General features: G+C 44.6%; 1 protein-coding gene across 1 annotated transcript in view; it reads left to right on the forward strand.

Annotated features, from left to right (window-relative positions):
• The window catches only part of fto (FTO alpha-ketoglutarate dependent dioxygenase), a 225,963-nt gene that overhangs the window by 95,090 nt on the left and 117,028 nt on the right, over positions 1–13,845 (forward strand). Inside the window, exon 10 of the mRNA XM_084055362.1 lies at positions 11,389–11,534. Within this exon, the coding sequence (XP_083911488.1) occupies positions 11,389–11,534 (146 nt within the window). The remainder of the gene's footprint in view (positions 1–11,388; positions 11,535–13,845) is intronic.

The following is a 13,845-nucleotide window of genomic DNA, read 5'->3' on the forward strand; positions in this document are numbered from 1 at the left end:
CTGGTACTCACACACACACACACACACACACACGCATGCAGCCATGCACGCTAGCCACGCGTGCACACACACGCGCACGCACACAATGATGACTCTATAGCGATCTCCCAAACAGCCTGAATATACCTTGAAAGTGTCAAATAAAATAGTTTTTGTTAAAACGATCCATTAGATCAGGGGTCTTCAACAGGGGGTCCGGGACCCCTAGGGGGTCCTCAGAGTTACGACAGGGGGGCAGCTAAATCTTTGTGTGATAGGATTTGTTTTTTTACTTTAACCACTTGAACCCTAGCATCCCTTTTCTGAGGAGAACTTTAGCCAGAAATAGCAGATCTACAAGCTCACAACGCCTCGCAGCTTGTAGATCGGCTATTTTTTGGCAAAGAGGTTTAGGTCTAGAGGGAAAAAAGAGCAGACCAAGTAAAAAAAAAAGTTTAATCTGAAACACAATTTTATGCAATGTAGAGGGGGGGGTCGCTGCTTCATCTCTCTCTCTCAGCTAGGGGGTCCTTGGCCTGAAAAACGTTGAAGACCCCTGCATTAGATTATATAGCGCATTTTTCTTGTGTACCGTCATTGTCACAGAGGTTTCACAGCCCAAAATGCTACTGGTAGGCTACTGTTATTTTGGTTATGGTTAGTTAGACAATCCCCACCCCTTGCATGTCTTCACGGTACATGGAGAGGTTCTGTTGTCCCACTACCCTTTATACATGCAAGAGTGTCAATACATAGTGTACAGTAGCTATGATAAGATTACTGCACGCACGCACTCAATCACGCATGCACGCACGCACACACGTAGACAAATATCCACCACAACTCACAGCTGAATCTGCTGAAATTGCTCGAACGGGACGAATCATATTTCAGATGGGACTCCACTGAGGGCCATCTTTAAACATGTGATAGCAGGAAACACACTCTTTATGACTGTGAGTGTGATGTCACTGGAAATGGAACATGTGACCAGGGGGCTGATTCCTTTACCTGGCTGCCTTATAGTTTTTTTTTTCCAGTGGAGGATACCTAACCCCACCCCACTCCACCCCACTATAAGTAACCGGTGGTTCCGTTTAGTAAACATACACACATTGGTGTAACTAAGTAATAAGTAACTAAGTACATTTACTCAAGTACTGTACTTACAGTAAGTACAATTTTGAGGTATTTTGACTTTCTTCAGTATTTCCAATTTTCAATACTTTTTACTTCTACTCTTCTACTCCACTACTCCTCAGAGGCAAATATTGTACTTTTACACCACTACAATTATTTGAAAACTTTAGTTAGATTTTTGATTATTTTACAAAACATAATTAACCACCTCAGCCCTATATACATTTCGGCCATTTGAAAATAGCCGATCTACAAGGTCACAATGCATCGCATATGCTATTTTCAAAATATTTTTATACATTTTATACATTTCAAAACATGTGAAAGCATAATGACTACTCTCTACTTTTGGTACTTTACATTTTGATACCAATACTTTTGTGCTCTTACTCAAGTAACTTTTGCACACCAGACTTTTACTTTTGTAACAGAGTGTTTCTACATTGCAGTTTTGATATTTTTACTTTAGTAAAACATTTTACTATTTCCACCACTGCGCACACACTCACGCACGCACGCACGCACGCACGCACGCACGCACGCACGCACGCACGCACGCACGCACGCACGCACGCACGCACGCACGCACGCACGCACGCACGCACGCACGCACGCACGCACTTACGCACACACGCACACACGCACACACGCACACACACACACACACACACACACACACACACACACACACACACACACACACACACACACACACACACACACACACACACACACACAAAAAGCCCCTGGTCTAAAGTGAAACCTGGCCCTCCTGACAGGATCACAGCTCCCTGGTTGTTCATATGGAGTTTGAGCAGAAGCGATCCATTACAGGGAGCAAGGTGCCTGCTGCCTTTTTCCACCAGCAGTGGAAGTGGATCTTTGCTTTCTTGGGTTTGTTGCTTGCAAGGGAGACGAGGACACAGTAGGACAGTTAAACTAATTTAATTCTGAGAGGCTACGGGTCCATTCCGGTTGCATTTGTTGCACTCTCAGAGTCACACGAGGTTAAATCAACACAAAGTATTTTACTGTGTTGGACAGAGAGAGAGAGAGAGAAAAGGAAAACGTTTGCGTCTGCCAAGCCCTCAGCTTATGAAATAAGATGTCAGGTCAGGCAGCAGAATTTCTCCTTAGCTACTGGCCGGACTGCCTGGGAATTTACTGTGTGACTTTATGTATAAATATGCTTCTCAGAGGATGAACCCCACTGATTTGTGTTGACCCCTATAGCCTTTCCTCTAGCGCCACCCATTGGCCAAAACTTCCACTTGAACAAGAGATATCTACGGAGCCCTGCAGTGGACTTGGTTGAAACAAAAAAAAACAATAATATTATATTGAGGCCATGATTTTCTGCATTGAGCCAACAAAATGCCATTTTGTGTGCAAAATAGCACACGCATTATATAACTCTGCTGTCCAGCAGAAACCAGCTAACTCCAAAATGTTCATTTTTCAGGAAATGAAAAAAGTGCAGTTAGGAGGTTTTGTTCATCATTGATAAGAACAGCTGAATGGACCTCTGAGCTCACAATGAGGTTTAAAGTCAAAAGGGGGTGGAGCCTGGAGTCATCAAAGCCAGCTAACTCCGGTGGCGTTAGCTGGTTTAGCAGAAAGTTTGAGGATCCAATGGAGTTAGCTGGTTTTGTCAGAAGCGCTTTTGAATGCTTTTCATTGGTTCAATATGTTTTTTACCAACACACAGACGTAAAGGGTGTTCAATGGCCCTGATTTATGGGGGAAAAAATGCAAAAGCATCAAAATGGAGTTAGCTGGTTTCTGCCGGACAGCAACAATAAGATGATAAAATGTATATTATGCAAATAGCTATTTGCAGGCTCAGTACAGTGAATTGTGTCCTCAATACAATTTTGTTTAATTCATGAAAAACATATGTACAGTATGTAAGTATTTATTTATTTTCGGTGTGTCAGATTGCCATAAAACCCCCTGAGGGTGTTCATGCACCCTGGAGGATGAACCCTAACCATTTGTTTTGTGAACTCTTAGATAGGCTATATTCTAACTATCGCCCCGAAAATGGGGGGATCATGTTGGGCCAGGTTGAAAGTGGTTGAGGGAGCCAGCGGTGTCCCAACACTTGTAAAACAGGATGGATAACTGCTCAGAGCCCCGGCCTGCCTCCATATGGGCACACAGGCTGGTTGGCACACACATATACTGGGGAGTGTGCTGCCGTGTTGGCCATGCCAGGGCCTGACAGGGAGTGGATGCTGCCAGTGAAAGAATCTTTACGCCAGCGGTGTGAAGTAACTAAGTACACGTAGTCAAGTACTATACTTAAGTACTGTACAATTTTGAGGTCTTTTTTTACTTTCTTCAGTATTACTAGTTACTAGTTAGTTACTTTGTAGATTTTATTACAAAACACACTAACCAATTCAGCCATATATATTTCAGCCATTTGAAAATAGCAGATCTACAAGCTCATTGTGAGCTTGTAGTATTTTCAAAACATTTTTAATGCATTTTGAACTTGTGAAATGGGACATTCTGCACAATGACTACTTTGACTTTTGGTACTTTAAGTATATTTTGATGCCGATACTTTTACTCAAGTACATCGTGAATATGGGACTTCTACTTGTAACGGAGTATATTATCTACATTGCAGTATTGATACTTTTACTCACTAAGTAAAACACGTGAGTACTTCTTCCATCACTGCTTTCACGCTGCACTGAGATAGCGGTGGTTTGCATTACGGCGCGTTGTGATGTGAGCTTGTGGCTCTGCAGTTTTCGCCATTTCTGAAGATCTTGGACAATTTTCAACTACTGTTTAAAATGACACGCCACGTTAAAAGTTGTTAACTCTGAAAGTCAGAGTTTAAATTAACACTTAGGGTTTTTTTTTGTGATGACAAATGAACTCTAACCACCAGCCAAATGTTTGGGAATCCTTCTCGGCTGTGGCTGAGAGGTTTGGCTTCCCTTCCCTACCAAACCTCATCATCATGGAACCAACTGTCTATTCTAAAAATATCATGGTTCAATCATCACTATGGACTATGCTCTCTGCACCACTACACAGTCACATTCAGAGTGTTAAGTTAACACTCTTGAGAGTGTAAAAAGTGGTCGATTTTCACAATGTCTAGCAAATCTACAAGCTCATAGCGCGTCACATCGTGCCACGCTATGAGCTTGTAGATCTGCTATTTTTGAACAATCTGAAGAATTTGTGAAAGTATTTGAATATATACATATACAGTATACAAGTTTTTTCTAGTGAACATTTTTAACAAAAATCTTTGCTTCTGAGGGTCCCTGGCACAAACAAATGTCAGATGGGGGTCCGCGGCCAAATACATTTCAATTTGGAGGTCCTTGACATGAAAAAGTTTGATAACCACTGGTTTACACCACTTAAACCCTACACTTTGTTCACCGAGGTACCACAGGGGTCTGTACTTGACCCCCCTCCTTTTTGTCTACACCAAATCTGAGCTCATCTACAAGCTCACTACGCATCGCGATAAAATATAAAGAAAACCGAAATACTACTGAATCTTTTCTCTTTCTTCAGAGAAAACCAGATAAACGCTCGCACACTGAGAGCTCCAATGCGACAGATGCTTTATTGCACCAAAAAAAGCTGTGACGTTTCGAGCTCAAAGCTCTTCCTCAGTTTGAGCTCGAAACGTCACAGCTCGTTTTTGGTTCAATAAAGCATCTGTCGCATTGGAGCCCTCGGTGTGCCATCGTTTATTTGTTTTTTCTTTGCTTACTGTTCGTCGCTCAGCACCTGCCCAAGCTTGGGTTGGGGATGTGCATGTCGTTTCCCTTTTTTCTTTTATCTTTCTTACCATATCAGGCTAAGTTGCAGGGAACTTATCGGGCGCCCAGTGTACTCAAGATAAAGATACAGAAAAAAATGTACATTTCCTACCCCGGGTGGCACATGTACCAAGGACAGAAGGAGCCAACGAGCTAAAGAGTGCTCTGGGTCCCCTGAAACTCTCGGTGTGAAGTCAGCGAAGGAAGGCGTTAAATGGGCTGTTAACAGTATATGAGACACTCTGGCGGTCAGCTAGTAGCTCCAATTTATGGAGTGACAACCTTGCTGGGCAGAATATATTATTCCCTCTTTGTTTAAACTTTTCCTCAAACTTTCAAAACACAATTCCTTTCATTAAAAGACATTTTGTGAGCTGCCGGGCTGCACTGTATAGTGCTGCTGAATGGGTACGCATTGCAGTCCACGCACTAGAATTGAACCCATGATGATGTCACAAGTAGGTGCCAATGTAACAGGAACACAAACTGGCGGTGCCAACAGTGTGTGTGTGACCTAATTATTAAAACGGACATTGTAATACAAGTGTCATATTCTTTAAGCCTAACCCTTAAAGGGATAGTTCACCCAAAAACATTATTTTTTTCTATCTTTTAGTCACCCCATGGAGACTTGAATTCATGGATATTTTTTTGTTTTTTTCTGCATTCCTAAGCCCATAATTTGATGACCAGCGGACCGGTAGGAGACACAAAGGAGACTCTGTGTCTCCTACCGGAACCGCTGCCAGTCATCAAATTATTGGCCTAGGAATGCGACAAAGACTAAAAAATATTCATGGGGTGACTAATCGATAGAAAAAAAGTCATTTTGGGGGTGAACTATTCCTTTAAGCCTGAGTTATACTTAGTTGAGTGTTGGTGTCTCACACTGAAAATCGGCAAGCTAACAACATTGTGGACTGTTGAAGACCCCTGCTCTACAGTATAGTGTATATTGAGTTTATCGTATCCGATGAATGTGACAGATATGTGTTGGTGTTTGGAGGTGTTAGTGAGCGGCCTCGGGCTGCGCCTCCAGCCAGGCGGGTCACAGGGGACGCTGTCATCGCCCCCCGTCCCCCCTCACACCGCCCCCCAGAAACACCGCCTTATTTGTTTACCCATGCCCTATACCTCTGACAGTGCCGGAAATGTTTATACCCTTTTCCCACAGAATAAATAAATATACTGGAGGGGGTCAGTGGTGGAAAGTAACTAAGTACATTTACTTAAGTACAGTACTTAAGTATCAGTTTTAGGTATTTGTACTTTACTTGAGTATTTTCAATTTCCAATACTTTTACTTTTACTCCTCTACATCTCAGAGGCAAATTATTTGCCTCTGAGATTATACAATTACTTGAACATTTTAGTTATTAGTTACTTTGAAGAATTTGGATAATTATAAAACATACATTAACCACTTCAGCCCTATATGCATTTAGGCCATAGATTTGTATGCATTTGAGAAAAAAATCTGCATAATGAGCACTTTTACTTTTGGTACTTTAAGTACCTTTTGATGCCAACACTTTTGCACTTTTACTCAAGTACATTTTGGACTACAATTCTGGACTTTTACTCGTTACAGAGTATGTCTATATTGCAGTATTGATAGTTTTACTTAAGTAAAATATGTGAGTACTTCTTTTACGGGGGGGCGGCGGGGGGATGGTGTTAGAGCTGGGCCTTTATAGGAACGGTCGGGGACGTCCCTCGATCTTCCCTGTCCTCTGTCTCACCCTGGGGTGCTGTGGGTCCGGGTCACAGGGACATCGCTGGTCAGGATCACACAGGGGAAGGCTGAGGACAGCTACTGTCAACCAGGGGTAAACATGGAGAGAGAGAGAGAGAGAGAGAGAGAGAGAGAGAGAGGGCGTTGGTTAGTGCTAACAGGGCCTGGTAGATGAAGAGGCTGCAGCCTGGATGAGGCTGTTTGAGGGCCTGAGGGTTCTGGCCCAGTAAACAAAGCAGCAGGGAGTCCACAGAGCCCCGGGATCAGCCTGGGGCTGAAACTGAAGGCCTCACTCTGCGCCGGGGCATCCAGATACATCACACGCACGCACACACATCCACACGCACACACACACACACACAGTCACACACACGCGCACAGACACACACACACACACACACACACACACACGCACGCACGCACACGTACACACTCTTGCATACTCAGGCATGGACACGCAGATACAAACAGAGGCATACACACATACATTATTTAAGAGACAGCACAAGCTTGCAAAAATGTATACCTTGTACCGGAGACTTTATCAGAGACACCTTTTAGCACTCGCATGCTAGGAGGAGGGCACACATGATGGCGGCCTCGCACGCACGCACGGCCACACGCACGCGCGCACACGCACGCACACGCACGCACACAGGTTCACTCTCACGTACAGTATACACTTACAAGAAGTGTATTCAGTGTATTTGAGGGACGAAGCTGCTTCTCTGCACTGTCATTGTCACAGTCATCATCCGCGCTGTGACAGAGAGCTTGGACAGACACATAGCCGTCCCTCCCCCTGCCAGTGGTGTAAAGTAACTAAGTACATTTACTCAAGTAGTGTACTTAAGTACAATTTTGAGGGTTTTTTTTTTAGGTACTATTTTTCAGTATTTTTACTTCTGGTCCACTGCACCTCAGAGGCAAATATTGTACTTTTACTCCACTACAATTATTTGAAAACTTTAGTTACCAGTTACTTTGTTGATTTTGATTTTTTCAGTTACTTTGTTGATTTCACATTTCGGCCATTTGAAAATAGCCGATCTATGTACTGTACAAGCTGCTATTTTCAAAAGATTTTTATACATTTTATAGGTTTGAAAACTTGGGACATTCTGCATAACTAGTACTTTCTACTTTTGGTACTTTAAGTACATTTTGAGGCCAATACTTTTGGCTTTTTCCAGACAGAGTATTTCTACATTGCAGTATTGATACTTTTACTTAAGCAAGAAATGTGAGTACTTTTCCCACCACTGCTCCCTGCCTCTTTCTTTACACCTTGCAGAGGAGAATCTCCTTCAAGGGACATTGACTCAGCCTTGATTTTATGACACATCTGTTATGAGCAAGTTTGTACATTTAAGTCTGCAGAACACTGTTCAGCTTGTCTCGATAATTCGGTGTTAATCATCATTTGTGGGACCCTCAGGTAGTGTGATGTGTGACCACTACCATGTCCCCATGTTCTGGACTTAATTGCTACAGGGATCACTAATGACTTGGTTTTATCCGAGCTCTGTGCACGTGTGTCGTCCTGGGGTCAGTGCCTTTCTTTTCTAACAATGCTCATCAGTTACAATTTATAATGTAGGCATTTAGCAGACGCTTTTATCCAGAGGGACTTACAAAGGGCAAGATCGGAGTAAACGACATGGACCCAAATGAACCCTCATTCCACATAGCTTGGGAGCCAAGACGGAGAAGAGTTTAGGAAGAATGTATGTGAATGTAGGACACTCTCTGAGCGATGTTCAGGGTGTCTTAGAGAATGGAGGGACAGACAGACATCCTATTTAAAGCCGGCCTCACACTATAGGATCATTTGCCCGGTTTTTGGTTCGATTTGTCCCTCGTGACAATCGGTACGTTCCATATTTGAGGTCGGTCGGTAACCGATTATTCGCCCAAATGATGTAATGCTGTATAGTGTGAGAAGTTCTCAGACAGAATCTTATGTCACTGACTTGATCAGAGACTCCTTGATCTGGAATCATAAATATCCGGCATGTTTCATAGTTGCGACTAAATCCTCTAGTGTGCACTGTGCAGTAGCCAATGAGAGCGAGCTGCGAGAAGCTTCTACGTGTCTATCATTCACCTTGTCAGAACTTAAATCTCTGTGTAAATGCGAGTGCTTTGAGATTGTAGATCGTCTACTTTCGCAGAATGTTCACCAATCTGCGCCGAATGTTCGCCTATTATGACGTGCCCAGTAAGAACGCTATGTAGTCCTTTTATACTGTGTTTCATGTTAATCGCATTAAATCGCCTTATTGTTGAAATGTGCTAATTATTATAATATTTTTTGGGTCGGCAGAGCTGGTAATTTTAAAAGTAGTTCTCAAGTCCAAAAAGTGTGGGCGCCCCTGTGCTATACAAATAATAGTGCCTTGCCTATGGAGTTCATTAGATGAAGGGCTCACACATACTGTTATTACTCACGCTGGGCAAGACCTAGCCGGTTGAGTGTCTAAACGGAAGTACCAGAATTTGGCGGAAGGAAATGATGCTAACGCTTTACAAATCTGTTTACATTCTCCGTGAATGAAACGAGTATTGTGATTTGTCGAAAAAGATAGTTTCCGGGGGAAATACGTACGGCCGAAGTCCCGCCCCTATAGACACTCTCTGCATTAGGTCGTGACCAGGCTTTTCTCTTCGTAGATGAGTAAGGCTGGTGAACGAGGCTAGTTATCACTGCACTACTTCATTGCTCATCAGGCTATGTTCTAGGCCAGCCTTGGGAAGAGCTAAAACACATTCAGAAGCAGGTTATAGAGCAACGTCACCATTCGCCTTATTATCCTCCTCCCCTTGCCTTGCCTCAAATTGCTGACAAACACAAAAAAATAAAAAATGCATCAGGTACCATGTACACAGAGATATGAGATATTGTGGCTGTGATTGGTGGTGATGCACTTTCCCGAAGTTTCTTATCCCGTCAATCATTCCCTGGGGAGAAACGAGGGGCTTGATCCAAAGTGGAAGGTACTGTTTCCATAGGTTGCGTACAGCCGGGGCCACTATACTCTCTCCCCTGGTCACTGCAATCGCCCCGTGTCTCCTCCATCTTGCCTGCAATCTGTCAGGCGCCGCCACACGTTTTGACACGTGTCCTGTGCGGTGTGGAGCGAGTGAGCATGATATTCTGTCTGAAAAATCACACACTCCTCTCTCCCTTTACAAACAGAGAGACACGCACTCACTCACACACACACATACACACACACACACACACACACACACACACACACACACACACACACACACACACACACACACACACACACACACACACACACACACACACACACACACACACACACGTGTGCGCATACACGCAGACAATCAAATCCTGTCCTCACACGAATTAAGACAGACAGGTGGATTGTCGGGGAGGGATTAAGGAAAGATGGAGAGAGAGAGAGAGAGGGAGGGAGGGAGGGGAGAAGAAACAAGGACTCCTTACATTGTGGGTTTTTTCCCTTCTTTTTTTACATTTTTTCTGAAAAGCGGGGCCTTGGCTGACTTGACTTGAGGAGGCGAGCGCCTGTTAATGGGGGAGAAATGAAAGCGTCCTGACGGCTGGATGTGACGGGAAGAGACTGCTCTTAACAAGGCGTCAGAGTCAGTCAGAGTTACAGATCCATCACTCTTCAAGAGGCAAGAGGGAGGAGGGGGGATCGGAAGAGGGGTGGCGTGGGGGAGAGAGACATTTAAGGATATTCAGAGAGCGGGAGGAGAGAGGAGAGAGTCAGTCTGCGGAGGGGAAGAGAGAGGAAAAAAGAGAGAGCGACGGTGAAGGCGGCTGAAAGAGGGATTTGAGTGCGGTTGACAGCGCTGCATTTAATTTGGGCTGCCAGATTCCTTTTCATTTGACTCCCTCTCAACCGGCTTAGAGGTTCTTCCGAGGACTCGGAGGCGAAGGTTTTTTTTTTGCCGGGATGTCTCAGATTAGCCGCTGATGCGCCCGCGTCCCCACTCCTAAGCCGGCCTGTAATTCGTGTTCAACAGGGGGATACTCGCACATTACACCGCGCTGTACCGGGACGTGATTAATTGACTCACACTCTTAATATTGGGTGTAATTTGCTTGTCCTCTGATGTGAAACTGACTTTATTCTAGACTTATTGGATGTAGTCAATCCCGCGGATGTTCAAAATGGAGTGTACCGGCTCACGGGAAGCTCGGTGTCTGAGCGGAGGTTAAGGCGCTAAGGGAATTGTGGGGAATTTTCGGTCGTTCTGCTGCGATCCTGCACGATTTTAGAAAATCTTGACACTGGTGACAACGTAGAAGTCCCGAGTTACCCATATTTACAAAGGATAGGCCACCAACAAAATAGGAGGTCAACAAAAGGAATAGTTGGGAGATGTGAATGTCTCTTCCAATATGGTGCCTTGTCCAAAATTAACCCTCGTGCCCCTAATCTGGGCATGTCATAATAGGCGAACATTCAGCCAAAATCGTTCTTCAAGCTAAGGCTATTTTAGGCAAAAATATTTGGTGTAGAAGGAAAAGAATAAAGGAAGGGCCCGAGTGCGGACCCCTGGGTGACCCCTGGGTCAACACAATATATAGGGTTTTAAGTGGTTAACATGTGGTAACTTCTCTCTCTCATATGTTCCCCGAAAGGCCTCCTGAAGTACAAAAAAAACAAGAACCATAACGGGCGTCAATGTCGCTGTTTGACCCGACATACTGTTTGCTTCCTGTTTCAGACCATGCTCTTCCTGTCTGCAGTGGAGGAGGAGGAGGAGGAGGAGGAGAAGGAGGGGCGAGCCGGGGAGGGCAGGAGGGAGATGGCAGAGACCCTCCTCAGTGCTCTCACCAACAGACAGCAGCACAGACAGACGTGGAGAGACAGGTAAGGCAATTTGCCTCCCGCCCTGTCGCTCATGTTCAGTATCAAACGGGGTTCACTGCCACGGTCTTCGCTGACAGACACGGTGACACAGGTAAGACAAGTACCCACCGTGGACCCCCGAGCATGGCACCTCGGTACCGAGTCAACCAACTCACTCACGCAGGTGACGGGTTCATACATATCGCTGCCTGATCTTTACTGGCTGCGATTCCCAGAAGCTACCTTCGATTATGTAAAATGGTGTTTTTTAACCCATTCAATCCGGGAACGCATCCGTGTCACTTTAGATTTCTTTGGCTATTCAGCAGATATACAAATTCAGATATACATATATTTTTTGAAAAATCGTGAAACTTTGTGCAAATCTTTGAATATATATTTTTTAAAGCGAATATTTATACAATATTTTGTTCCAGGGACCCCCCCAGAAGCAAAGATGAGTTACAATGTTCGCTTTAAAATATATACATATTCAAAGATTTGTAATAAAAATAAAAATAAACGTAAATCTTGTATATCTGCCATTTTTGAATAGCCAAAGAAATCTAAAAATGACACAGATGCGTTCCCAGTCTTAAAGGGTTAAAAGCAAAGGGTTGCTAAAAAGCTATAATCCACAGTGAGTTTTTCCCTTCCATTTTCCCATTTTCCCTATCCTTTGCCATGTCAGGTATTTTTTAGAGGTGTCATACTTTTTTTGAAATGCTGCAGATTTTTGTTTTTAAATTCAACTCGAAGCTCTTTATATGTAGGTATATAGCTAAATGACATGGCAGTACCCTGGACTTGCTCCCACACTCTAGGAAGTGTGTGTTTGAGAAACATATCTAACTTTGACTCGCACGGTGTGATTTATCATGAAAGCGCTGACTCGGTGGATTCCACCAGATAGGGCCAAGCCTGTGAGTTTGTTTGCTGTTGTTCCACCAGGCCTGGCAGCTATCACTGCTATCACAACGACACGTGTGTCTGGGATAAGCCCTTTCACTTCCTTCCTCCCAGATAAGGAGACGGGGAGTGCAGAGCTTAGAACACTGGCCATTCGTTCAGATAACGAAAGGCCCTCACACACACATACACACTCACACACACACACACTGGGCAATGTTGTTTTAGCTGTTCCTTCTTCTCAGCCTCTCAAACCCTCCAGCACATTGCCCATTACACAGACAGATGTAGCCCTGGCTCTCTGGGCTCTACATACGTTTTCATGTGATGTGTCTACATCAATGGCTTTGACCTCAGAGGCAATAGCTTATAGAGCCAATAAGCCCCCCCACCCACTTCCCACGAGCTGGTGTGGCATGGCGCCCCCTCATTTAAAAAATGATCCATTCTCGAAACCCCCCACACACAACACTTTAGGCCAGACAAGACCCAGGCCCCCGTAGAAAAGCCAAAAGCGCCCGGGGCAGAATTCACAGACTACAAATTCCTACAAGCGGCGTTTCTTTTGAGAAAGGTATATTGAGCTAACTTCCTCCGGGCCGTGACAGCCCTCACCCCGCGCTGCACCCCTCTGGTGTTTTGAAGTGTCCCCTGGAGTTGACCCCCTTCGGCTGTGCCCCGTCCAGATGAGCCTTGTAAACAGACCGTTTCCACACACCTCGTCCGTGCCGCGTTGACGCCTGCCGTCCAACAACTCTGATGTAGGGCCTGCGTGTAGAGAATGCATTCCGACCGCAGGTGCTGAAAGCTAGAAACCATCTAGAGAGCAGCGACTCCTCCCAGCCCAACCCCCCACCCCCCCCTCCACGCTGCCATCAGCCTGCCTGCTCCTGCTCCTCTGCAATGCAAGGTTGCCACCTACTAACCACGTCTGACCTCAGCCTAAGCCCGGCCCACCCTTGGATCTTGAGAACCAATATGGCTATAGGGCCAGGAGGAGACAGGAAATTGACTTTGTTTGGCACCACATTAGAGTGAGTTTAGAGAAAAAAGAAAGAAAAAAGAAAAGAAAAGACGGGATTACCCTCCAACTGCTAGTAGCTTTGGTTTGGTTTGATGTCGTGTCTTGTAATTTGTATTTGAAGTTTGTTTGTGTTGAGTGTTGCCTTTTTTTTTTTAAACACTTGATCGTGACATTGACACACTATGGGCGTTCACCAATATCTGCCTCTTATGTTATATCCTATATTGTCATTACATTTTTTTATTGTAAGCCCTGCGTTTGCGAACCAAATATGCCTTATAGAAACATAAATTGATGAAATGATGTGAAATGCTCGGTCTTCATCAGCAGTGAGTTTACTTTATCAGCGGAGGAATGATTAGATTGGGAGGGGGGGGGGGGTCAAGCATCCCACACACA

This window comes from Gymnoscopelus microlampas, assembly GCF_963454915.1.
Source record: "Gymnoscopelus microlampas genome assembly, chromosome: 1".
NCBI classification, from domain to species: domain Eukaryota; kingdom Metazoa; phylum Chordata; class Actinopteri; order Myctophiformes; family Myctophidae; genus Gymnoscopelus; species Gymnoscopelus microlampas.